The sequence below is a fragment of the Sapajus apella genome, unplaced genomic scaffold (assembly GCF_009761245.1).
Source record: "Sapajus apella isolate SASKATOON/1434 unplaced genomic scaffold, GSC_monkey_1.0 scaffold264, whole genome shotgun sequence".
Taxonomy (NCBI): domain Eukaryota; kingdom Metazoa; phylum Chordata; class Mammalia; order Primates; family Cebidae; genus Sapajus; species Sapajus apella.
Genome location: NW_022437204.1, coordinates 174,206 through 200,868, shown reverse-complemented (window position 1 = coordinate 200,868; position 26,663 = coordinate 174,206). Strand labels below are relative to the sequence as shown.

At 58.1% G+C, this 26,663-nt stretch overlaps 1 protein-coding gene across 2 annotated transcripts in view; it reads left to right on the top strand.

Moving 5' to 3' along the window:
* The first annotated feature begins 1,657 nt into the window (after nucleotides 1-1,657).
* FLT4 (fms related receptor tyrosine kinase 4) overlaps nucleotides 1,658-26,663 on the top strand; it is a 41,236-nt gene continuing 16,230 nt past the window's right edge. The window contains exons 1-12 of one of the 2 annotated variants that reach the window (XM_032271916.1): nucleotides 1,658-1,792; nucleotides 18,117-18,213; nucleotides 18,807-19,051; nucleotides 19,268-19,380; nucleotides 19,501-19,663; nucleotides 19,776-19,915; nucleotides 20,072-20,240; nucleotides 20,528-20,645; nucleotides 23,256-23,410; nucleotides 23,499-23,661; nucleotides 25,180-25,309; nucleotides 26,415-26,523. In XM_032271916.1, the coding sequence (XP_032127807.1) occupies nucleotides 1,735-1,792; nucleotides 18,117-18,213; nucleotides 18,807-19,051; nucleotides 19,268-19,380; nucleotides 19,501-19,663; nucleotides 19,776-19,915; nucleotides 20,072-20,240; nucleotides 20,528-20,645; nucleotides 23,256-23,410; nucleotides 23,499-23,661; nucleotides 25,180-25,309; nucleotides 26,415-26,523 (1,660 nt within the window). In that variant the 5' untranslated portion in view covers nucleotides 1,658-1,734. The remainder of the gene's footprint in view (nucleotides 1,793-18,116; nucleotides 18,214-18,806; nucleotides 19,052-19,267; nucleotides 19,381-19,500; nucleotides 19,664-19,775; nucleotides 19,916-20,071; nucleotides 20,241-20,527; nucleotides 20,646-23,255; nucleotides 23,411-23,498; nucleotides 23,662-25,179; nucleotides 25,310-26,414; nucleotides 26,524-26,663) is intronic. The other variant, XM_032271917.1, reaches the window with a different exon arrangement.

Sequence of the window (26,663 nt, the reverse complement as noted above, 5' to 3'; positions counted from 1 at the left end):
GTGAGGGGATGTGGGGATGTCACTATGTCCCTTGGCCTGGGGAATGGAAACACAGGTGTTTGTTGCTTTACCATTCACATTTATAGTATGCGGATATATTATGTACTTTCCATAAGTGTGTTATATCTCATAATAAACCTTTCAAAGCTAAAGAAAGAAAAAAATAAATATATGATTGATAAATACCTAACTTCATGTATTATTTGATTACCTAGTTTTCTTCAACCTTATTTATTAAATTATCTAAATTATTCTCACTGATTTGTGATTCCAACTTAATAATGTAGCCAATTCTTTTTTTTTTTTTTTTTTTTTTTTTTTGAGACGGAGTTTCACTCTTGTTACCCAGGCTGGAGTGCAATGGCGCGATCTCGGCTCACCGCAACCTCCGCCTCCTGGGTTCTGGCAATTCTCCTGCCTCAGCCTCCCGAGTAGCTGGGACTACAGGCGCGCGCCACCATGCCCAGCTAATTTTTGTATTTTTAGTAGAGACGGGGTTTCACCATGTTGACCAGGATGGTCTCGATCTCTTGACCTCGTGATTCACCCGCCTCGGCCTCCCAAAGTGCTGGGATTACAGGCTTGAGCCACCGCGCCCGGCATGTAGCCAATTCTTACTTGGATTTGAGAGAGCTGGTAGTGGTTATCAAAAGTCTACTCGGTTTTAGAGAGGATGAATGTGCTTTGAGGGGCGGAGGTAAGGGGGATAGAAAATGTGAATGAAACAAAAAGCAGAGAGGGAGGACGAGACAGTCATAGTCATGGGATTTATTATTAAACAGGAAAATTCTAGAGACAAACTGAGAAGAGAACGGAAGCCTGTCAGAGGGTTGCCAAGTCAGAAAGCAAAAGCAAATTGTCGCTTTATTAAAAAGCTGGGGCGGAGCAGAGCGGGGGGCCGCCGTCCTGATGGAGTTCAGAACAAAACATTTGGGGGGTGTCCTAAAGCGGAGGCCAGGCCTGCAAGGTGGCGGTCGGTTATCCCGGGTGTCCTGCTCTAGGGTGCAGCTTCCAGCCATACTGTGCAGGTGGTTAAAGACTACTGAATGGCTTTCGTTTGTTTGTTTTTGCTTTTGCTTTTGTTTTCTTTTTTTTTTTTTTGAGCTGGAGTGCAGTGGCAACATCTCAGCTCACTGCAACCTCTGCCTCCAGGGTTCAAGCGATTCTCCTGCCTCAGTCTGCCGAGTAGCTGGGATTACAGGCGCGCACAACCAAGCGCGGCTTTTTTTTTTTTTTTTTTTTTTTTTTTAATTATTTGCTTATTTATTTTTGAGACTGGGTCTCCCTATGTTGCACAGGCTGGTGCCAATGTTTTCAAAGATTTAACATACTGCTATTTTTACATGTATTGCTTTTTGCTTACTCTAAACTAGTTTTTATTGATGGAAAGGACTGAAAAGAGCGCGTGCTGCATTTTGTCCCCCTCTTGCCCACCAGGCTCCATTCCCTCTGGAGCGCACACCTAGGCCGTTTGCATTCCCCGCGTCCCCCCGCCGGGAGCGGCCTGAAGGGGGCCCGGCCGCCGCAGTGTCGTGCGCACACTGCTCGGGTGGGCCGGACGCCCCGCGGAGGGCTGGGAGGGACTGAGGGGCGCAGGGGGCGGCCTGAATCCCTGTCCCGCCTCCCCGGAACCCCGCCCCGCCCCGTCCCGGGCCCGCCCGCGCTAGCACCCGCGCGGACACTCTCAGCGCCAACCGCGGCCGCTCAGGTCGGACCTGCGCTCAGCGGCCGGAGATGCAGCGGGGCGCCGCGCCGTGCCTGCGATTGTGGCTCTGCCTCGGACTCCTGGACGGTAAGCGCGGAGAGCTGGCCGCCGGCCCGAGAGCGGGGCTGGCTGCAGAGCGGGTACCGCGCGCCTGGGGCGGGCGCTGCGACCGCACCGACCGGGGGACGGGCAGGGGACACGGTGGCCCGGGAGCACGGACGCCGGAGGGAGCACGACGCTCGGGGCCCAGGACCTCGGGATGAGGAAAAGGCGGGCGGGGACTGCAGCCGGGTCAGGCCAGGGCGGCCGGGCCGCGCCTCGGCGCAGGGATAGCCTTCCCAGCCCCCGAATCCGCTTCTCTGTAAGTGGCTCGGCCTCCTCGCAGCCCGGTCCCGTCGGGCTGCGCCCTGGGCCTGGATCCTTCGTGCCCTTACTCCCTTCCCCGCGGAGTTTCCGCGGCGCGCCGCTTGGTCCCGACCCACGCGCACCGGAGTTCCCGGCCATCCCGGCCCGGCCCCAGACTTGGGTGCGCACTTCCCGACGCCCGGCGTCCGCGCTCGCGGTCGGTCCCCCAGAGGGCGCTCAAGATGGGCCTCCACCTTCCCTGGGCCGGGGACTTCGGGGGCAGGGGCTGGGGGCTACCGCGCGCCCGAGGCAGACGGGTGCAGGTGCACCCTGCAACTGAAGGCGAATCTTGAGGAGGCGAGTCGAGGGCTATCAGAGCCGCAGAAGGGGCGGAAGGCAGGGGCTCTCCGGATTTGAGGGGACGGGGGCCTTGAAGGCCAGCTGGGGAGCAGAGGCCCCCACGGGAGGGTCCCCTGCACTGGAGAGGCAGGGTTCGGGTTGTGTTGTGTTCCAGCCGCTCTGGCTGGCGGAGAGAGACCCAGACCTAAGGCAAGGGCGGAAGGGCTGGGGAGAGGGACTTGGGGGATGAGGTGGAGGAGAGGAGCTGGATAGAGATGTCAGGAAGGAAGCCGAGAGGATGAGCTGGATGAGCTGCGAGTCCACACGGAGCTGGTGTCCCTGCAAATCTAAAGGTGGAAGGGCGGGGTCAGGGTTTCCCGGTGTCTGAGCGGGAAGTGCTGGGAGCCCTGAGGCCAGCGATGGGGACCTCAACATCTCTGCACCGCATAGGAATTAAACAGTGGCTTTACATGCTTACAGGTTTCAGACCCATTTACATGCTTATTGTCAGACCCATTTGACACACGGAGAAGCTTAGACCAAGGACATGTGTCACTCCCCCAAGGTCCCCAGGGGGCCCAAAGTAAGCCTGACAAAGCCTGCCTTCTGTCTACCACCTGTACCTTCACTGGCTGAAGAGCAGAGGACAGGGGAGGGGGCAGGTCTGGCTCAACCAGGGGAGGAGGGAGGAGAACAGCCTGGGCCTCTGAGTCTGACAGGTCCGATCAGGGCATTGCCCTTGGCCTTCCTGTACCCAGCCCAGGACCAGGCTCTCACAAGGGCTCAATGTGTTTGTTGAGTGGCTGACAGGGCTGTAGAATGAGAGACACTTAACCTGAAGGAAACATGGGACAGGCACCTGGGCGCAATGTCTGAGGCTGGGCTGAGTAGCTGGAGAGGAAGCAGAGGAGAGACCCAGGAGGGGACCCTGTGGGAGGGGGCCAGAGGGCCAGGGGGCTTCCAGGGATCCAGGGAACGTTCTGCAGGTATAAGGAGAACCAGGCCAGGCCAGTGTCCTGGCGCTACCACATGGTTTTGGGGTGAAGGGAGATGAGGCCATTCCCTCCGGTAAGTGCAGTGACTTTCCCACCCAGTTATGAAGAGGTGGAGAGAGGATGTTAGCTGGGGGGCCCATGTAGTGGGGTGTCTGGGGTTGGACCTGGGTTTGGCTGGTGGGGAGATGGCAGTGGAGACTGAGGTCATCCCTCCCTGAGCTGTGCACTTTGCCCTACATCCTGCTAGGCTAAAGACCCCGGGACCTCTCAGCCTGATGGGGTATTTCACCGCGGGAACATAATCCCTTAGCTGCAGTCAGGCGTCAGGGCAGCCAGGGGTAGGAGCAGGCCTCAAGCCTGAGCACCCTGAAGCTGACCCCTTAAAAGTGTGCTGTTGGTCGTAGAACCAGACTCTTGTCCTGCCTCTTCCCCTAAAATCCTTTCTGTGTGACCTGGGTCCCCTCCTTTCTGCTCCCTGCACCTCAGCTTGGGGAAACTGCCATGGCATAAGCTGGCAAGGACCAGGGTTTTGTGTGCTTGGGCTGGACTCCAAGACCCACTTTCCTGCTCCAGTTCCACAGCTTTCCCTGGGTAGAGAGGTTAGGTCGCTGATGTCTCTTGGGGCTTAGTCTAGAGAGAGGCCATTGGCACCCTTGCCACCGGCTCAGGGACATGCAGGAGCAGGAACTGCTGGGAATGTGGAGTGGCCCGGTCTCAGGACCTTTGCCCTTTCTATGGGCTGAGTCACTCACCCAGATATGGACAGGTGTGTGGCCCAGGGATGCAAGTCAGTGCAGGCAGGATGTGGGCGCCAGACCCACCTTATGTGGACCTGGGGACCTTCTTCTTCATCTCAGGGCTCTGGGGACTGAAATGCAGGTGCTGTTTCCTCATCCACCAGGTCTGCGGTACGGAGCCAGTGTGGCTGAAGGGGTCCTGTGCCCTCCCAGAGCATAGGGCCCACATGGCTGGGCCCAGACAGGGTATGAGGTGTGACATGTGGTCTGTCTGGCAAATTCTCCACTGTGACCCCCAGCAGTGGCACCCCTACCTAGGAAAGGAGCCTGCAGGTCTATGCAAGACTGCAGTATCATACCTGCTCAGGTGGCCCAGGGAGGATTTGGACTTGGCCCCATCCCACAGGGGTTTCCTGTGCCTTGCGGGGACACAGATATGGCATCAGATGTCAATCGCCCAGGGATGAAAGTGCTCAGGGGCCCTGGTGAGGCACAGCTGGTGGCTGTAAACTGCACAGGAAGGCAGTGTTGCTTCCAGCTAAAAGTTTCTTGGAGAGGTCTGCAGAACTCCAGGACAGGGAATTCCAAGCAGGGCGAAGAACGCTGCAGAGGCTGCGAGACAGGAAAGTCCAGATGGTGAATGTGGATGAATGAGTGGTCCGGTGAGGGTAGTGTCTGGGAGGAGTGGATGACAGGTAGCGGGAGAGGAGGCTGGAGATGGGGCAGCGCCAGCAGCAAGGAGGCTGGTGTCCCGGGAGACAGGAGCCGGGGAACTGCAAGTAGATAAACCCAGGGGATAAATTGGGGCGGAGGCAGGTTGAAGCTGGGGATGGTGGGGATGGGGGAAGTCCCAGGTCTCTGACTTCAAGAATAGTTTATCAGAGGGAGACCCTGGGAGAGGAGCAGGGACTCAGGGTGGAGGTGTCAAATGGAATTTCCTGGGAGACCCCAGCTGATACAACCAGCCAGATAAGGAAGGAGGAAAGTTGGGAGCACTTGAGTGTGATGGGGCAGGGGGGAATTGGGGAACCCAGGGAAATTAAGTGAAATCAGCTGCGAAAGGGAGGTTCTTCTCTGTGTCTGGCTTACATCCTCCTGCTGTAGTTTGGGTATTTTCCTCCACAGGGCAGTTTTTTCTCCACCAAGGCCTAGGCTGTGTCCCACGTCCCTCTGAGATGCCCCTCAGAGTTGGGGTGGGCAGGGAGAGGGGTCTGGAGAGCCTATCACACCCCCTGGACTCAGAGCAAGATTCAGTCTATGTGTCCAGCTGGAGCCAGGGATTCCTTTTCAGACACTGGCTTCCTCTGGAATCTGAGTTTTCCGGTTACACTGAGGAGACAAGTCTGGGAGCAGGAAGGTGCGGGCATTCATTGCCGGAGGAGGTGCAGGGCGCCAGCCATGGCCGGGCTGGACGGGGCAAACAGCAGGCATACCCCCGGGCCTGTCTGAGGCCCGCTCCACCCTCGCCCTCGGCCAGGCCTGGGCAGATCCAGGTGGCGAGTAGGGGAGCCCTGCCACGTGGCCGGCAAGGTCAGCAGGGGTTCATGGGAAAGGACTTGTCGGCCACAGAAGAGGACATCCTGCCTGCATTTCCCTCTTCCTGCGGCAGGAGCTGGTGGCCCCAATTTAGCAGCACTGGGGGGCCACCTCTGCGCCAGCTGGGCTGTCTGATAACACCGCTCGTCCTGCCGGCCAGCAAGCAGAGTCCTGACCCCACAGAGGCCAGGAAGACTGCCTGGCACAGCTGGCTGCCCTGCGGCGGTCCTGTGCTAGGAGCTTAGCATCTGCTAAGGCCCCCTCATCCCGGCCTCCACCCCCTCGGGGTACTCAAGCAGCTCATGCTCCCAGCAGGTCCAACCCCTCTCAACCTCATCACCACTCCCTGCTTCCAGCATCTTCCAGAAATTTGTCTCCATTCTGCCCCAAAGGTACTGCTATAAAATACAGATCGGAGCCTTCAGTACCCCCCACCCACCCACCCACAAGATAAGCATGAGCTTCTTGGGCTAGTGGTACAGGCCCTTCCTGCTGGAGGACAAAATTCAGACTTTCAGGTGGATTTAGGAGAAGCCCTTATCATCACCCACTCAACACACTAGCTTCAAAGCTACCCTAAATTCTACCGAATAGAGGTTGATTTGTGTTAAGTAGCAAGTGTGCACTGGCACGTGCATGCACATGCACAGATGTGGAGTGTCCGGCAGTGAGCCACGCCTCAGTGTAAAATGGTTTCTTAAATTGCTTCACAGCAGGACATGTACAGGTTTTAACTTTATGACACAGACTTTATTGTGCTTGTTTTGGAGATTAGGAAATTAAGGCCAGAAGGGTGAAATGGCTCTCTAGATGATAGACGGCTCATTTCAGGAAGGTAATAGGTGTCTGGTATCTGGTTGCAAACAGCATGGAAGCCAAGTGGGAAAGAAGGACAGGCACACAGGCCATTGTCCACATTCCCCAGGGAATGCCCTAGAGGGCTGGCCAGGTGAAATCTTCCATTTCTGGGTATCTTGGCACCGTTTTTACTTTGCTATGCTAGAGACCTTTCCAAAGCAGCATGTCCCAGACAGCTCCCCCAGGGTCCACTGCTCGCCTGGCATTTCCCTCCATGCACAGCCTCTTCACCCTCCTGGTACCCTGTGCCTCTCTTCCCCTCACTCCCACACCTGCCCACACATTCTTTTTTTTTTTTTTTTTTGAGACAAGAGTCTTGCTCTGTCATCGGGCTGGAGTGCAGTGGCAACATCTCAGCTCACTGCAACCTCCGCCTCCCGGGTTCAAGCGATTCTCCTGCCTCAGCCTCCCAAGTAGCTGGGACTACAGGCTCACGCCACCGCACCCAGCTAATTTTTGTATTTTTAGTAGAGATGGTGTTTCACTATGTCGGCCAGGATGGTCTTGGTCTCTTGACTTCGTGATCCGCCCACCTCGGCCTCTCAAAGTGCTGGGATTAGGGGGTGTGAGCCACCACACCCGGCCCTGCCCACATATTCTGTGGTGTCTTTTTGTACCTTGGATCCTCAAAGCCAGTCACAGGTAGATTGCCGGCCAAGTCCAATGCTGTGAATGCCACTATGAAAGGACAAACAGAACCCCTTGTCTCGAACTAAAGAACTGTCAAAAGTGATAATGAGGCCCGGCACGGTGGCTCATGCCTGTAATCTCAGCACTTTGGGAGGCTGAGGCCATGAGGTTAGGTCAGGACCAGCCTGACCAACACAGTGAAACCTTGGCTTTACTAAAAATACAAAAAATTAGCCAGGTGTGACGACAGGTGACTGTAGTCCCAGCTACTTGGGAGGCTGAGGCAGGAGAATTGCTCAAACACAGGAGGCGGAGGTTGTAGTGAGCCGAGATCGTGCCACTACACAGAGCAACAGAGGGAGACTGTCTCAAAAAAAAAAAAAATCGATAATGAGCAGCTGCTCCATGAAGCTCTGGAAAAGTGCAGGAGTCCCTGGTGGGAAGCCTCGGCATGAGATGCTGGGGAAGCCGCACAGCAGCTCAAATGTCAGAGGTGGGGAGGGAGTGTTCCAGATCATCGGCACATGGAGGTCTGGAGCCACACCGGGTGAGTGGCAGAGAGGCCAAGGAGGCTCCAGATTCTGCCCAGAAGCAGCAAACAGGTAGGAGATGGTTTTAAGCAGGAGAGGGACTTGTGTTCTAGAAAGATCGTCTGACCTTTGAGCAAGGACTGGGCCAGTGGGGAGACACTGGTATTGTGATCCAGGGGAGAGCTGTTGAGGCTGGCCAGCAGTGGGGTGGGGAGGAGTTGGGGTGGAGGGACAGCAGCCCTGGAATGCCCAGGAGGGGCTCTGCAGCCAGAAGGTGTCCAAGTCAAGGATGCAGAATACTTGGTCAGAATGGTGAGGAGAGGTGGGGGCAGGGGCCTGGTACTCCCAGCCACCCCACCCTTCGTAACCTCCTCCTAGACCAGCAAGCTCCTACTCAGTCTGCAAAGCTCATTTCATCTCTGAGAATGGAGGCCACTTAGTGACCAATTGGCTGTGGGGGATGAGTAGGGTCAGGAGTGTCTGGTGGGGTGAGCATCACTTGGACAACCAACCTAGGAGGAAGGAGAGCAGCGTTTCCAGGGCTGATGGAAGAAAGATGATTACATTTTATAAAATGTAGAAATGCAAATTATACAGACATCTGTAGAAAAAATAGTAGGTTCCCATGATCCTGTCTTCCCAAGACAATCTCTTAATGGTCATGTATCTTGGAGCACATTAACCTCTGTGTGCTAGCTTTCTATCTGTACAGTGGCAATAGGGAACCTACCGCAGGGGTGTGAAGGCATGTGGAATGCACATGTGTGTACGGCTGTGCTCTCACAGACAGTGCTAAGTGCACACTTGCTGTTCCTGTTGTAGCAGGAGGTACTAAGAAAGGAGAATTCGCCATCGGTGTCTGGACGCTGTCTATCATTACTGTGCGGGTGCCTCCTTCACATCCTTGCCAGTGCTGGGAATTCTCATTCTTTGTGGTTCTTGCTTCTCTGGCAGGTGTGAGCTCCGTGGTTCCAGTCATCCTCCCCAGTGTTGGATGTGGGCTGGGCTTGGGGGCTGGGGTCCCCCAGGACTGGAGCCCAGAAGAGCTGTCAGGAAGGGTGGGAGCACAGAGAGGGGTTGAAGCTCCTGGCGTGCCACCATCGAGAGAGAGTACATCCAGGGAGCAGGAACGGAGCCCAAGGCGGGTGGGGACCTGAGCCTGCTTCCACGGCCTCATCGCCCACACCATGCTCCATCTGTCCCATCTATCTGAGGGCCCAAAGACACTGGCTCTGGCCTGTGTGCCCTCCTCCTGGGCCAGCAAGCTCCTACTCAGTCTACAATGCCCCTTTCAGCTCATATGCATCCCCTCCCACCACTGAGGCTTGCCCCCTGTGCTGTGACGATAACACAGGGTCACAGTGAGACGGCAGCTGTAGCAAACCAAGCATTCAGGAGGCAGGTGACAGCAGAGGGCTCCATGTGCATGAGCCAGACCATTTAGTCTTCTTGTTTGTTTTTATTTCTGAGACGGAATTTCACTCTTGTCACCCAGGCTGGAGTGCAACGGCATGATCTCTGCTTACTGAAATCTCCGCCTGCCCCAGGTTCAAGTGATTCTCCTGCCTCAGTCTCCCAAGTAGGTGGGATTTTAGGTGCCTGCCACCAGACCCGGCTAATTTTTTGTATTTTTACAAATTTTTACAAAAATTTGTCTAATTTTAGTAGACATGGGGTTTCACCATGTCAGCCAGGCTGGTCTTGAACTCCTGACCTCAGGTGATCCTCCCACCTCGGCCTCCCAAAGTGCTGGGATTACAGGTGTGAGCCACCACACCCGGCCGACAGTTTATTTATTTATTTATTTTTGAGACAGGGTCTCACTCTGTCACCTAGGCTGGAGTGCAGTGGCGTGATCTTGGCTCACTGCAACCCCCACCTCCCGGGTTCAAGCAATTCTCCTGCCTCAGCTTCCTGAGTAGCTAGGACTACAGGTACCTGCCACCATGCCCAGCTAATTTTTGTATTTTTAGTAGACACGGGGTTTCAGGCTGGTCTCGAACTCCTGACCTTGTGATCCATTGCCTCAGCCTCCCAAAGTGCTGGAATTACAGGCATGAGCCATCGCGCCCGGCTCGACAGTTTATCCTCAACCATGTTGTTTGTGGTCTGTAGTTCTTTTTTTTTTTTTTTTTTTTTTTTTTTGAGACAGAGTTTTGCTCTGTCAGCAGGCGCCAGGCTGGAGTGCAGCGGCTCGATCTTGGCTCACTGCAACCTCCGCCTCCCGGGTTCAAGCATTTCTCCTTCCTCAACCTCCCGAGTAGCTGGGACTACAGGTGCATGCCACCATGCTCAGCTAATTTTTGTATTTTTTAGTAGAGACTTGGTTTCACCATGTTGGCCAGGATGGTCTCAATCTCTTGACCTTGTGATCCACCCACCTTGTCTTCCCAAAGTGCTGGGATTACAGGTGTGAGCCACTGCGCCTGGCCTGTGGTCTGTAGTTCTTAGTGATCCTAGGACCAATCCACATCTCACAAGTGGGAAAACTGGGGCTTGGAGAGAGCGGAAGTGATTTGCCCAAGACCACACAGCAGAGAGCAGCAGTGTGGGGTGCCCAGCAGGACCTGCAGGCTCAGCTTTCTCAGGCCTGCAGGATGTGCTGTGAAGGACCGACAGCCGCTTAATCTCTGGAGATACAGGGGCTGCAGGCCAGGTTAAGGGGGGGCCATCAGGCAGAACACTCCTGCCACCTCCCCTCAGGTCTCTGCAGAGGCCCGGCCCCAGGAGTGAAGAGAGAGGGTGCAGGTGATCCCCTCTGCCTAGCCCAAGCCCAGCAGCAGCCCCTTTGCTCCCCGCCAGCTCCCTCCAGTCTGTAGCCTGGCTCCTGGCTGCCTTTGTCCTCCTGGGCTCAGCTGCCCAGAGAGTGTGTGTCCAGCTGGTAGGCCTGCCACACAGCCCCCATCTTCCCAAGCACCCCAGGGAGAGGGAGAAAAGGAGCTGGGCCCGGGGTGGCCACAGCAGAGCCATGCTCTCTGCCAACACGGAGGGGACCCCAAGCTCATGGATAATCCCAGTGCCATCCTTGTACCGGCCATGCTGGGCCTGAGGTCAGAGCCATGAGCTGATGACACCCCCGCTCAGGATCTGCTTGATGAACAGACCCTCCACGTACTGTAGGTCAGGGCCAGAGTGGGGATGACAGGCTCAGCTGCGGGCCGCAGGGCAAGCCACACAAGCCCGAGAGCTGAGGCAGCACTTTGCCAGGCACAGAGGGAGAGGGAGGACAGGGGCTCAGTCCAGCTGGGCAGGGAGGAGGCTGCTGGAGAGCAAGAGTCCAGGAGGCTGGCGCTCAGGGTGGTGGTTAAGAGAGATGGCAGGACGAGCATGGGGCAGGGCTACAAGGAAGCAGCTAGTTTTACCCTCACTCTCTCATGCCAGCCCCCTCGCCTCTGCCCTGTGGATTCAGACATCAGTCTGAGGGCAGCTCCCAGATACCAGCTAAGGCCAACTCTCACCCACACTGCCCTGCAGAGAGGGCCGGGACCCTGTCTCATCAGGATGTGACACAGCCGGCCCACCTCACTCCCATCCTGGTGGGCCCAGAGAGGATTTGATACGAAAACATGGATTCTATACAAAGCAAGGGACACAGGACATGCAGGTGTGGAGCCGAGGGAGGGACCCACTCACATATCATGGGAGGAAAGCAAGGCTGGCTCTCCCAGCAGTTTTCACTGGGCTGGGCTGGGGTTTCCCTCCGTTTCTCAGGAAAGAAGCTTTTGGGAAAAAAAAAAAAAAAAATGCATCATTGGCTTAAAGGGCTTTGCCTGCAGCCAACTAGGGCATGGAGCCAGATGGAGGCCAGGCCCCGAGGAGGGGTGTCCTGGAGGCCACTGGGGTGCAGGGCCCAGGTAGCCATGTGCCTCCTACGTGGGCCCTCTTGCCTGCAGGAGTCTCTGAGGCTTCAGGCTAGGGGCTAGGAGGAAAGCTGGGCTGGAGTCTGGCCTGAGCCTCTGCCCCCGGCCTTTGGAGGGGACCCTGGGCCTGGGGCAGGGACCGTCCTGGACTCAACCTGACTGGGCTCCTGCATGGCCACCTGCTGCTGTGAGGCCTGGAGCCTCAGTTTTCTCACTCGCTGACCTGGCTGTCGAGCCCTCTCTCCCAGGCTGTTGTGAGGATCACATGAGGCAGTTGCAGCTGCCGGCTCTCTGCTGCCTGGCTCATTGCTAGCACCTAACCCACGAGAGATTCCCTTATCCCGCCTGGCCCTCACAGAGGGGTGCCAGCACTGCCCAGGGGAGGTGCAGTGCCCTCCTGTGCTGCTCCCACGTCTGCCACGCCTGTGTCTGACGCCAGGGCCCCATGGTCCAAGGCCGGAGGGTATCCTGGGGCTGCTGACAGCACAGAGAAGAGGAGGTGTGCACTCTGGCCTTGCTGACCTTGGCCCGGTGCCTGCCCCAACTGTGCTGCTGCAGGCTTGGGGGCCAGGGCTTTGCGGGGCCTCAGGGAAGGAAGAAGCCAGTTCCCGGGCCAGGAACAGGAAGGCAGGGGGAGCGCGGCAGAGGCCAGGATGACAGCGCTTCCTGCTGCGGGAAGGGAAGGACAGCAGAGACAGACAACAGTCAGGCAGGAAGGATGCACCCTCTTCAGGGCTGCAGGTGGGGGCTGGGCAGTCAAGGAGCCTCTGGAAGTGGCAGCCTGCAGTCCTGAATCTGCCCAGGGGAGCCCATTCTATAAAACGGGAAGCATGTTTTCCAAAGGAACAACTGGGTCTGACAAGAGTCTCTGAGGTCTCAGAGGTCTGTTTAGCCATCCATCCATCTATTCTTCTTTCTATCCATCTATCCATCGATCCAACCATCTAACCATCCACGCTTCACCCATGCACCCACCTTTCCACCATCCATCTATCCTTCTATTCAGCCATTCACCCATCCTTCTATCTGCCCATCCATCCATCTGCCTTTCTATTCATCTACCCATCCATGCATCCTTCCATCTGTTGATCCATCTTTCCACTCATGCATCCATCTACCCATCTATCCATCCACTCATCTACCTGTCCATCCATCCATTTATCTGTCTCATCCACCCTTCTACTCACCCATCCATCCACCCACCCATCTACTTCTCCACCTATCCATCCACACTTTGACCTATTCACCCACCCACCCATCTACTCATCCATCCATCCATTCGCACACTCACCCTTCCACCCATCCACCCACCTACCCATCCATCCATCCATTTATCCATCCACACTTCTTCCATCCCTCCTTTTTTCTTTCATTTAATGAGTATTCACTGAGCCTTTACTCTGTGCCGGTGCTGTGCGAAGCATGGGGTGGGGTAAAAAAGAGCTATCTTGGTCCTTACCCCATTGAAACTTACTGCCTAGTGTAGGACATGGACAGGCATAACTTAAACAAACACATAAATAAATAATTCCAAGTTGTGACAGGAAGGATGCCGTAAGCAGCCAGGAGGTTAGGATGGAGCCGTTTTGAAGGGGTGAGGAGGCCATGTCTCAGCTGAGTCCTGAGTGTGAGAAGCCAGCCTGAGGGCACAGAAGTCTGGAGGCTATGGTGGCTGAAGGACGTGAACATGAAGGGGATGAACCACAAGGGTGTGGAGAGAGAAGCAAGGACCAGGAGTTTGGATTTTCTCGAAATCACAAGAGAAGTCACTGACGAGATTGAAGCACAAGTGTGATCAGGCCTGTGCTTCGTAAAACATCAGTAACTGCAGGGAGGGGGGCCCAGAGGCAGGCCTGGAAGAGGACAGGAGCGGGCCCAGGAAGCCACTTTGGGGTGAATGCAGCTGTGCTGGCCCCCATGGGAGAGCAGGGGCAGGCCCTAAGGTGCGTCCAGCCTAACAGCCTTCAGTGATCTGGTCAATGGATGGGCTGGGAGAGGATCTGGGGAGAGCAGCTACCGAGGGAGGAGCCTTTGGTGCGAGTCTGGAGTGTGGCATTGGAAACGCAGACCTCGGCGTGTCTTTGTGGTGTCTGAGTCCAGTGGGCAGCTGCATGCTTAAAGCTGAAGTTGCAAACAGTAGTTGTCCTGGCTGGAGCTAGAGACCTGGGAGGTGTCTGGACCTGAGAGAGGGTTGTGGCCAGGGCCAGGACTACGTGTTGGGCAGAGGGGAGGTAGGGAGAGGTAGTCCCAGATACTGCCCAGAGGAGAGGATGCTCGCTCCCTGCCCTGCGTACCCACTAGGTCTGCAGTATGGAGGTCATGGGAGGCCCTGCCCAATGGCTCCATGAAGTGGAAGAGCTGCACCCCATGGGTGGATGAGGGGATACCAGCAGTGGGGACAGTGAACAGCTGTGGCCATGAAGGGGGATAGGAAAAGGGGCAGTGGCTGGAAGAGAGTGTGGAACCAAGGAATTATTTTGTTTTGTTTTTAAGATGGAAGATGATTGCATAGAGAAAGATTGGTGATCAGAAGAGACTCTGTGGCAGGTGAACCCTGGGCACGATAGAGAGCCTGGTTTGGGGGCAGGCATGTCAGAGGGTTTCTGAGGCCCTGGCTGGCAGTGTAGGTTGGGATGTAGGAAGATAGGGTGTTTCCATCTCTTGGTTTTGCCCTGTCGATGCTGAGAGTCAGAGAGGAGAAGCACCCTGAATGGTGCGCACCCAGAAAAATGAGGGGGAGAAGCCCGTGCAGAGGGGCTTTGCTGCCATGTCATGCTGTCTGGGATGCATGCTGTCTCTGGGTTGGATGGAGGACAAGAAGTGAGGGAGCATGCAGAGAGGGAGGCTGCAGACTCCATGCACCAGGACAGGGCAGCACCAGGAGGGTACTGAGGGCTGGGGAGGAAGCAGTGGGGGCTTTGATGAGGCCGAAGGATGTGGCTGCTGTGGAGGAAGAACAGAGGAAGAGGAGAGAGACGTAAGAGACAGGCACTCCGGGATGGTGCGGCCTCTGGTGATGAGCAGGTCCAGGGTGCGCCCACAGAGCTGAGTGACTGCGGAGAAGAGGGGAGGACCGTGCAGGGGGATCTAAGAGGCCAGAGTGCTGTGAATCAGCCCTGTGGAAGGTGAGGTCATGGAGAAGGACAGAAGCTGTGGTGGGGAGGGGATGGTGGGCCAGGAGCTAAGGTCAGCAGAGGATGAGGGGAAGTGGCGGGGGGTGCAGCTGATGACAGCTTCAGTGGGGAAGAGGGCGGTGCTGCCAAAGAGCAAGACCCTCAAAGGGACTGCTATAGGGAGGGCAGGTGGCTGCAAGGAGTTCTGCCCTCAGGCATGTGGGATAGAGAGCAGTAACCGCCCAGGGGCAGTGGTGTGGCCAGAAAGCTAGGCTTCAGGTAAGATAGGAAAGGACATTCAGAGTGGACAGTGAGGTCTGCAGGAAAGGGTGCTGATCACACAGGGCACAGTGGAAGGTTGGTGAAGGCAGAGGGGGGCACTGGAGTAAGTCAGGGCATGTCATGACAAAGGAGAGCTTGCACAGTTGGGCAAAAAGGATTGGCAAGCACGACGGATGGTCCTGCTTAGCCGTGATGCAGCTGCTTCCTTTGGTGATATGGTGCCTTGGAAGGAAGCTCCTACAGGCTCCTCTTCCCCATCCATCCTTCACCCATCCACCCACCCTTCACCTGTCCACCCACTCTTCCACCCATCCTTCCATCCATCTGTCCACCAATTTAACCACCCAATTTAACCATCCACCCATACTTTCATCCATCCCTCCACCCACCCACCCATACTTCCATTCACCCACCCACACTTCCATCCATCCATTCACCCACCCACCCACCCACCTACCAATCTGTCTGTCTACCTACCCATCTGTCTGAATAAATCTGTCCATTTATTCATCTGGCGATCCATCATTCATCCATCCCTTTTCCATCCATCATCCATCCAGCCACTCTCATATCCACCTTTTGAACCTCCTTTGCACACCTCCTCTGTCTTGGGCTTAGGAAGGTGAATAAAATCAAGCCTCTGTTCAGATGTGATCACAAAACCACAGTTCAGTCTGATTGTGTTCTAGCAGGTGCTTGAGGAGGAGGCGGCTGGTGCTGCCTGAGTGATGAGGACTAGACCCTAAAGAGGGAGGCCCTCAGGAAGGAAAGAAGGAAGGAGGGGGATGTCCCAGGGAAAAGGACAAGTATTCAAGATAGGAAAACAACAGGCACTTTGGGAGGACAGGAGGAGGAGGGCCATGCCTCCCAGGAGAGAAGCTGGAGAGAGGGAGCTGCTAGAGGGCAGAGGCCCAGCCCACCCTGCTGTGTCTTGGGAATGGAGGGGAGCCATCCGAGGAATCTGGGCTGACAGCTGCCACACGGTGGATCTGGCAGGTGTGTGCTGGAGGTGCACTCTTGAGATGGGGGAGCCACCAGCTCAACACTCCAGACCTCAGTGGGTGTGGAGAGTGTTCTCTTTCCCTCAGTAAGGGCGTGCATCAGGCTGGGCAGGTGGGCACTGGCCTCAAGCCTGGTCTCCTCCTGACCACTCACTAGGTCCACTGGGAGGGCGGAGTCTATTCATCCCAATAGGTCTAGCCCCATGCTCATCATCTTCCCTTCTCCGTAGCTCTGAGGACAGACCACCACCTACTCTCGTGCCCTCATACATGCCCAGCTGTCTTCCTGGCATGAACTTACTGACTTTCTACTACCTGGGAAAAAATCCCCCTCCATCAAAGCCCAGCTGAGAGGTACCCTCCCAGGGATTCCTTCTTAGCCCCCCACCACCTGAGGGGAGCCTCTTCTCTGCAGGGATCCCCTAGCTCCTGGCCCAGAGTCCTCTCATAGCAGCCCCAGGGGTGCAAGGCAGGGGCTGCTAGTGCCCAGGCCCTGCTGCTATGCATGTGAAGGCCTGGCACCACCCAAGGGGAAAGGGCTGCAGAGCCCACAACCCCCTTCCACCTCGGGGCCCCAAGGGAGGGTTGGCAAAGCAAAGATTTGGTGATAGTCACAGCAGCGGACAGGTGAGACGCTACCTTCTGAGGGTGGCTGGAGGGCCTCAGTGTGCCAGTCTGCACAGTGGGTCTAGATGCATGGCTTAAGGTCCTTCCTGCTCTGGACCTATAGTGAAGTGGTGTCTGGAAGGGTTTGGCCAGGAGAAAGGAATAGAAGGGAGAGACAAGAGGTCATTGACTGATGACTGTATAGTCCATGTGATGCTGAAATGAGATCTTGGTGTGCAGAAGAAATGAGATCCTGGTGCCGCTTCCTAGGGCAGCTTGGGGTCAAGGATTCCCTGGGCTCCACCCCACCCCCGTTAACTTCAGGGCAGGACTCTGGGGCCTCAGGGAGCTGTCCTTGGGAGGGCAGGAGAGCTAGACTACTGCTGCCCCAAACCCCCAGGACCTGCAGGACTGAAGGGGCCTAGTGGCAGAATAGTGGGCTGTGCCCCCAGGAGGACAGGGACTCGGGGGAGGGACAGGACACGGCCCTGGGCCTCTGGCCATGCAGCCCTCCCTTCCTGTTGTCTCAGGATGGTCCCGGCAGGATGCATCTGCCAGAGTTCCAGGCCTAGACCTCCCCCAGGCCTGCTCCCACCCACACCGGGATCCCACCACATACACACCCATGTGTGTGCCCACACTAGCATGTCAGAGACACACAAACATGCATGCTTGCACATACACACAAAGCCGCACCACTCAGACATAGATACGCACAGACTCACATACCCAGGCCTGCAGTTACAGGCGCACATGGGGGCATGTGTGCGTGCTCACACACACACACACACCCCACCCCAGTGGGAGGAGGGTGTGGGGGCAGTCCACACCCTGGGTCCTGCAGCACAGAAGGGCCAGCTCAGCCAGCCTGCAGTCTCTAGCTGAGGGTCGGTTTCAGCCAGGTGAAGCGGGTTTATTCGTGTGTCTGAGGAAGAGCCCTGTACCAGGGATAGGGTGTCTAGGGAAGCCTGGGCAGGGAGAGCCCAGAGGAAGCTGGGGCAGCAGCCCGGGCCTGTGAGGGGGTGAGAAGCTAAGGACCCAAAGGACATCTGTGAGGTGACACCATGTGGGCTGGGAGGGGGCGAGGTCACTGGCAGAGCGCAGGCATGAGGGCCAAGGCCTGCATGGTGTGGGGAGTCTGGGATGTGCAGGGCCCCCGGGAAGCAGCGGGTGTAGGTCTGCAGTGCAGGAGTGAGGCCTGGGGCAGCAGCACAGCAGGGGCCGTGGTGCGGAGGTGAAATGCTCCAGCACCCCTCCCCCTGCTCCTTCAGGCCAGCAGCTCAGCTCACCATGGTCAGAGGTTGGGGTTTGGCCCAGGGGCGGTGTGTAGGCGAGGATGGAGGCTGTGGGGCAAGGCAGGGTGAGCCTGTGGGAGAGGTTCCCAGCTGTCTTGGAGCCTGGGGACTGGTGCTATTGACGGTGCAAATCAGAGGCCAGGCCACGAGGTGCTGGCTGAGTACCTGGGCTGCTCCAGCCCTGCAGGGGATCTGCTCTCATGATGCAGAAGGCCCAACCATGCCAGATTAACGTCATGTGAACTCACAACACAGCACCACTCTGACCCTGTCTCCCACCCCAGGCCTGGCGAGTGGCTACTCCATGACCCCCCCGACCTTGAACATCACAGAGGAGTCATACGTCATCGACACCGGTGACAGCCTGTCCATCTCCTGCAGGTACTGGGTCCCTCTCCCACCTGGCAGGCCAGGGAGGCTACAGAAGCCCAAGGCAGGAAGTGGTGGCTGAGGGCCCAGATGGCAGCGCCCCTGCCCCCAGGGCAGAGTGGCCTCAGGGCTGTTGGGTCTCCCGGGCTGTGGGTGACTTTGGCCCTCCCCAGCTCAGCTTCACCCACACATCCTCATTGGCATTTCATATGGGGCATCATCACCCTGTACCCCACTCCAAACACCTCACACTGACCCCAGGCCATCTCCCAGGTCACCTGCACCCACTCCCAGCCACCCTTCACTGAACCCAGGCCCTCCCTCTGGGGCTTCAGAGATGGTACCCTCCCCCGCTTCCCAGCTGTGATCTAAGGCCTGTGCTTCTCCGCAGGCCAGCCTGCCACACCCAGCCCCGGGAGTCTGGTAGAAGCCTGGGGGTCGGGGAGTGTCCTGGCCTGGGCAACGTCTATAGTGTGCGCCCAAACCCTAGGCAGTTACATGCTCCAGCAGAGACAAACCTGAGGCTCAACCTGAGGGAGGCTCCTCAGGGATAATCCCCATGGGTTGCTGCTGGGGCCGCCCTGACCTCTCCTGTCCTCTGCCAGGGGACAGCACCCCCTTGAGTGGGCCTGGCCAGGATCACAGGAGGCACCAGCCACTGGGGACAAGGACAGCGAGGACACGGGGGTGGTACAAGACTGCGAGGGCACAGAAACCAGGCCCTACTGCAAGGTGCTGCTGCTGGGAGAGGTGCACGCCAACAACACGGGCTGCTACCTCTGCTATTACAAGTACATCAAGGCCCGCATTGAGGGCACAACGGCCGCCAGCTCCTATGTGTTCGTGAGAGGTGAGACCTGGAGACAGGCCAGGCTGGGGCAGAGTCCTGGACAGCTGGGGCCCACGCCGCCCCCAGCCTGTGGACCCTGGGCTGGCAGGAGGAGAGGATGGGGCCCTTCCTGCTCCAGCAAGCAGCTGATTTAGGACCAGCACCACCCAGGCCTGTGGAGCCCTGCCCCACCTGGCCTCCGCGTCCCTTCCCCAATATCTTACTCCTTCTCCATAGACTTCAAGCAGCCATTCATCAACAAGGCTGACACACTCCTGGTCAACAAGAAGGACGCCATGTGGGTGCCCTGTCTGGTGTCCATCCCCAGCCTCAACGTCACCCTGCGCTCGGTAAGGCTCCACCCCCACCCCAGGATCCAGCCCTCCCAGCCCACCCCTGGGAAAGGTGGTCACCCGTCTGGCCAGGAGCAAGGGGGCAGCTGAGCGCTAATGGTGGCCTTGTCCCTCCAGCAAAGCTCGGTGCTGTGGCCAGACGGGCAGGAGGTGGTGTGGGACGACCGGCGGGGCATGCGGGTGCCCACACCGCTGCTGCGTGATGCCCTGTACCTGCAGTGCCAGACTACCTGGGGGGACCAGGACTTCCTTTCCAACCCCTTTCTCGTGCACATCACAGGTAGGGGCTGCTTCCAGGGCCCCATTCACAGTAACGGGGCTGTCACTGCCTCACTGGCCTCATTGGGTACTGTCCTGTGAGGGTGTGGGAGTCACTGTTCATGTGTCACCAGGCAACGAGCTCTATGACATCCAGCTGTTCCCCAAGAAGTCACTGGAGCTGCTAGTAGGGGAGAAGCTGGTCCTGAACTGCACCGTATGGGCTGAGTTCGACTCAGGTGTCACTTTCGATTGGGACTACCCCGGGAAGCAGGTGAGGCCCCAGTCTGATGGACAAGTTTTCCACCCAAAGAAAACTCAGGGTCTGGGTCCAAGACTTCTGGCTGGCCCCGGGTGGGAGGTGAGCCTTTGGTAGGGTAGCTGTGCAGGAGCTCGCCTGCTGACGTGGGGCTTCCCTGGGTGCGGGCAGGCAGAGCGGGGTAAATGGGTGCCCGAGCGACGCTCCCAGCAGACCCACACAGAGCTTTCCAGCATCCTGACCATCCACAACGTCAGCCAGCACGACCTGGGCTCGTATGTGTGTGAGGCCAACAACGGCATCGAGAAATTTCGGGACAGCACTGAGGTCATTGTGCATGGTATGGCCTGGGGTGGGTCAGGTGCCATCAAGCCTGGGAAACAAGGGTCCTTGTGCCATGTGGGCCTGGGCCCAGAGGTCATGGTGCACTTGAGCAGTTGGGAGTCCAGCCAGAGGGAAGGGAGGGCCATGAGCAGAGGAGCTGCCCAGCTCCTGCACTGGGGCGGCATGGCCAGCCCCAGTCTGCAAGTGTCCAGTTTCCGGGGCTGCAGGAGCCATGGTGGGAATCCCTGGTCAGTCAGTGATGAGTCAGCCAGCCCTGAATTTACACTGACTTCTGTCTGGCAGAAAAGCCCTTCATCAGCGTCGAGTGGCTCAAAGGACCCATTCTGGAGGCCACGGCAGGTGATGAACTGGTGAAGCTGCCCGTGAAGCTGGCAGCCTACCCCCTGCCTGAGTTCCAATGGTAACAGCCCTGGCTCCCCCCCACTCCGCTGCTACCCTGCCAAGCCCAGAGGGAGAACAGACCATGGGGGAAGAAGGGCAGTGTCCTCCCTATCAGGGCCTGCACACAGACCAGGCATGGCAGGGGGCCTCTTGAGGAGACCCCCTAAGGAGCCCACATAAAATGCAATATTTCAGATGGAAGGTCAACCTGTGTTCCTGCCAAACCATGAAAGGTTTCAATACCGGCCTTCTATTACATGTGGGTGTGGTGGGCACAGCAAGCGGCTTTTCCTAACTGCCTCCTGACAGCTGGACCCTCCCACCCCATGCCCTGCAGCAATGTCTTAGGGTTCCCTGTGCCTCCTTGCAACGAGGCTGCCTCTCCCAGGACCCTCCTGTCCAGAGATGTGGAGATGCCACAGGGAACAGACAGATTGCCTGGGCTGGACCTGTGCTGTATGGCAGTGAGCGAAGAGAGCTTCCAGGAGGCCCACAGGCTGCCGGAGCCCCTGCAGACCCCCAGTTGGCAAGCTTCCCCTGCGGTGTGCCAAGGCCCAGGGGTGGCTCTGCCTCTGCTGGCTGCTCCCTGCAGGTTCTGAGGGGCACGACATCCACCACAAACACATCCTCAGGCTGTCTGAGTAGCCCACATGGCTCACGCATGGTCAGTCACACTCTAGTCTGAGTCCCCATTGCACAGGAAGCAAGGGCCAGAAAAGGAGAAGGGTATTCCTACCTGAGCCCTAAGTCCCCAGGAGGGGTCTCTGCTCTGTGCTTTTCCAGCTAGCCCAGGAGCCTCCTCTCAGCCTGGGCACCTCTCTCCTGGCAGGGCAACTTTTCCTGGAGCTGGGCAAGCAGAGTCCCAGGGTGTCCTCAGCCAGGGTCCCCTGCTCTAGCTGGGGGCTAGTCTCCTGTGAAGGCCCAGGGTGCCCTGGCCCTGAGCCCAGTGTGACCCTCCCACTGAGGGCACAGACTTTGGGGTCTATCCAAGGCACCTAGTCAGCGCCAAGGCCCTTGGGGCAGAGTCCTGAGGGCACTGGTAGATCCTGGAGCCTCACTCATAGGTGCAGCTCTTGGAGACGCCTGGGCCCTATACCCTCCCTCCAAAGCTAGAAGGACCGAGCCTGCCCTGGGCAGGTGGCAGCTCTGTAGCATCCAGAGTCGACCCGATCCTCAGGCAGCTGCCTCTCAGAACAGCTTTCCACTGGATCACTCCTGCCACATCTGGCCCCCTTCCCACTTGGTCAAGCCCTGCCTCCAAGAGGGGCACAAGTGCCCACCCTTCCTATGGCACCATCACAAGATGACGGGGAGCAGTGACAGGGTGGATGGTCTAGCAAGCACACAGACAGGCTGGTCCTTGGCTTCCGAAGCACCCATAGTATGTCCAGCACACTGCTGGCACTGTCTGGGTTAAACTTCACGACAACTGTAAGGTGCAGCATCTCCACTGAGGCCTGGAGCAGTGAAGGGGTTTTGCCTAGGGTCTGAGATCTGGCAAGTGGCACTCAGGACCAGAGCCACACAGATGGCACCGCCTCAGTTCCGCCCCTGTCATGCCCTGCCTCATGCTGTGACCCCAGGCCAGGCAGGTGGTCCCCACTGTGGTGTCCCAGCTGAGAATGGGTCCCTGTATCCCCTTCTCTGTTGGTCTCTGCCTGAGGAACATGCCTCTCCTGGGCCACACTGCAGTGTCTCTCAGGCCTGCCATACCCAGCACCAGGGTAGGCACCTGTCCGAAGGAGGAGCATCTCCATACAGAGTCCAGGCCATAGAGGCAGCTGTCTGAGGGAGTCCCAGCATACCCTCTGGGACTGAGGCATCTGCGTCCTCACGTGTGCAGCAGACATGTAGGGAGCTGGTCGAAACTCTACAGGAGGCAGCCCTTCCCTTGAGGGGCTCCCGGCGCAGGGAGAAGATGGGCGGTCAACAGACACAGCAAGGCAGGGCCAGGCCACAGCATAGAACAGGCAGGAAGGTGGCACACCCCCACCCAAATGAAGGAGGCAGGGAACCCTGCAGATTCCTGGCTACAGAAATGAGTGTCCAGGCGAGGCAGGCAGTGAGAGCAAGGCCTTGGGGCAGGGGGTGGGCAGCAAGAAGCCCATGTGTCTGGAGGGACCCACATACAGCAAGGAGCTAGACTGCTTACAGGGACTGCACCTCCACTCCTTCAGATGTCTGTAAGGAAGCTGACGGGGTCTCCAGGCCATGCCCAGCTGGGTGCAGGAGCCAGAGGTGTGCAGGACCCTCCTGGGTTGGGCTGGGCAAGCCTGGCCAAAGAAGGCTGTCTGCAGTCACAGGCGGGGAGAGACAAGGCAGCTGCCCCTGCAGTGACGTGGTCATCTCGATACTTGTGGAGAGACCACAGAGGCTTTGTGGCAAGGCAAGAGGTGCTACTGCACACTTCAGTGACCGATGCTCCTGAGCCGGTCACCTGACAGGCTTGTCACACCTGGCCGATGCGGCCTGGACACCATCTCCAGGGACTTAGGCTGTCCCTTTGCAGACCAGTATCCCCCGAATCGCCACTGTACTCTGCCAGCCCCCCGCCACCCTCCTGACAGTGTATTCTAGTGGGGGGCTGAGGTAGGATTCATATGGGCCCTGATCCCCCTTCCCTGGCCAGGTACAAGGATGGAAAGGCGGTGTCTGGGCGCCACAGTCCACATGCCCTGGTGCTCAAGGAGGTGACAGAGGCCAGCACGGGCATCTACACCCTCGCCTTGTGGAACTCCGCTGCTGGCCTGAGGTGCAACATCAGCCTGGAGCTGGTGGTGAATGGTACGGCCAGGGACCAGGGACGGGAGAGCGCACGGGTGGGTGGCATGGCTTTGGGGGCCAGCTGACCTGCCATCTGCTGTGCCCCCAGTGCCCCCCCACATACACGAGAAGGAGGCCTCCTCCCCAAGCATCTACTCGCGCCACAGCCGCCAGGCCCTCACCTGCACGGCCTACGGGGTGCCCCCGCCTCTCAGTGTCCAGTGGCACTGGCGGCCCTGGACACCCTGCAAGATGTTTGCCCAGCGCAGTCTGTGAGTACAGCTCCAGCCCAGGGCCTCTGCACAGCCGCAGCCCCCAACCTCAGCCGTCAGGAACCGCCTTTCCAGCCCAGGCCTTCCCTGTATGCCTCCCCAGGGCCCTGAACTTGAACCCTACCTTCAGCTATAGTCAATCCCTGGGCTCGCCTCACTGACTGAGGCTCAGAGCCTCCCTTGCACTAGTCCTCCACCAGCTGGTCAGGCTGGACACAGGATGGGTCCCGCCCCCACCCACCTCCCTCAAGAGTGAAGACCGCTGGACACGTAATTGCATCATCTGGAGGAAGATGGAAGCATGTGCCTCTGAGCACCCAGCAGGACACCTCTGGCGGGGCAGGGGCCTGCAAGGGTGTTATCTGAGCCCCTGGAATGGTTGCGCTTAGCCCCATGGCACACCATGCATGCTCACATGCCCCAACTCATCTGTGCAGCACTCACAGCACCCACTTACAGACAGGGAAATGGTCAGAGAAGGGAGGCGCCTTTCCCAGGGTCACAGCTGTAAGCAACAGAACCCACCCACCTGCTGAGCCATGTTCCCTTCCACTGGGCAGGATGCCAGCAGGACAGACAGGCATCACAGGACACAGAGAAGCAGGGGATGAGGGGAGGGCTCCCAGGTAGACAGGGTTTGAAGGCACTAGGGAGCCAGCAAAGGGTGTTGAACAGTGGAGACATGGCTCAGGTTTGCCTTTTGGCAAGAGATCCCGGTGTCGAGCTGAAGAGGAGTGGGAGCTGGAAACCTAGGCAGGTGATGAGGGCAACCCCACAGGCTGTGGCTGTGGTGTGGTCAGTAAGGGCGACCTGAGTCCACCCCAGATGTCCAAGGTTCATAGGTATTCTTCTAGATCATGTGGCCTGCAGCTCACTGCCAATACCTCCAAATGTCCTTCCCTCTGAGTGTGCCACCTTTATGCTCTGTGCCAAGTGATGGAGCCCTTGGGGCGTCCCTGCTTGGCTCCTCCACAGGGGAAGACAGGAGCCTCCCTTGGGGCCCTGAGACCACCCTCCCAATCCTGGCAGGAGGCCAAGCTTGCTGGGGATGCACACCCAGCCTTTAGGGAGGCCACAGCTCCCAAAGTGGGAGAGAGGGAGAGGCAGGGCAGAGACGCCTCCTGGGGCAGAATGGGCCTGTGCTGCCCCTGCAGCCATATGGGCAGGTACCAGGTGGCCTCTGCAGGAAGGAGTACAGAGAAGCAGGGCAGCCATGCACATGCGCATGGGGGACAGCAGGACAGCCGTGCACATGTGTGGGGGGGACAGTGGGCACAGGAAGGTGGTGTCGGCAGCCTGTGTTGGATGGGTTGCCAGGCCCTGAGCCTGAAAGGTAGGGGACAGCCCTCCAGAAACAAGGCCCCCTCCCCTTCTCCTTCACCCAGGCCCGAGGGCCAGCCTCGCCCACTACCCTGTATGAAAAGGTGACTGAGTATGACAAGGGCTTGACCTCAACCCCCAAGTGGGCCCTTCCTGCCTGTATCCCTGACCTGCCCTTGCCTCTTCTGGTCCTGGCAGCCAGCGGCAGCGGCGGCAGCAAGACCTCATGCCACAGTGCCGCGACTGGAAGGAGGTGACCATGCAGGACGCCGTGAACCCCATCGAGAGCCTGGACACTTGGACCGAGTTTGTGGAGGGGAAGAATAAGGTACAAGCCAGCCATGCCCCTGAGTGCCCAGGGAGAAGGGGAAGGGAGGAGAGAGAGACCACTCCTGTCCTCTGATTTCCACCTGGCTTCCAGAGTGCTGTGCAGGGCGGCTGAGAGTGAGTAGCCTTCCTGCAGTCCTCAGGCCTCAGCCACCCTGCCTGCAGAAAGGTCAGAGGGCCAGCCTCCAGCTTTGTGATGGAGGGCGGGCCTCCAGCGGCTTCCCAGACAAGGAAGCTAAGATCCAAGGCCACCTGGCCAGGCATGAGCCCCTGCGGCCCACAGGCCCCAGGGCCAGGAGGGGACGGGGCTAGAGACTGACTAGGTCTGCAGAGAGGGCTGCTGAGCTGCTGGCGCAGCCTGGGGGCAATGCCGAGAAGGGGGGTACTGAACAAAGGCACCTACTTCCTACAGTCACTTCCTGTTTTCCTACACACCTCCAGAGCCTCTTCCTGTTCCAGTCCTGGACAGGAAGTGCCCGGCTGGGGGTGGGGTGAGGTGGGGGTCTATAGATGGTAGGCAGGGCCTGGGGCCCTCTCTCCTACCCTGTGTCTCAGGCTTCCTACTCCCTGAGGCCTCGGCCCTTCTGAGAGCCATCCCCACACCTCGCAATCACCCTGAGCCTAGGGAGAGCTACTGTGGACAGGCCTGGGCTGAGGAGGCCATCTCATGAGGATCTCAGCAAGCGGTGACTGGATTGGGCCCGACCCCATCCAGAAGTGACTGGCCTTTGCTGTGACCAGAGCCTGAATTCTAAGCCTGGCTTGGACTCACCCTTGTGCCCCCTCAACATAGCCACAGACTGTGCCCAGCCACAGCCAGAGGTCTCTCTGGTCCTGCCAAAGGCTACCCCCTGACATCACCACAGCCTACGCCAGCAGTCCACACACTGTCCCTTGACTCCTCCGGGCAGCTGCCTCTCGCTGCTGCCCAGGGGCCTTCTCTCCCCTACTTCGCCGTCCCTGGTCCTGTGAGTTTTAGTCTTCTCCAGCCCAAAGCCTCAGTTTCCCCCCTGACTCGTGGGCACAGCAACCTCCTTACAGAAAGGGAGGGCCCGGGTTGGAAGAACTTGAGCAGGAAATGGATCCCTGTGCCTGTGCTCTCCCAGACCGTGAGCAAGCTGGTGATCCAGAATGCCAATGTGTCCGCCATGTACAAGTGTGTGGTCTCCAACAAGGTGGGCCAGGACGAGCGGCTCATCTACTTCTATGTGACCAGTAAGTGACCAGACCAGGGCGGGCAGGCCTGGGTACAGGGTCAGGAGGGGGCAGGTTTGGGCTCATTGAGTTTCTGGGGTCCGTGGGGCACCCAGGAGAGAGATCCAAGGCCCACTAGTTGTGGGAAGGAAAAATAGCTT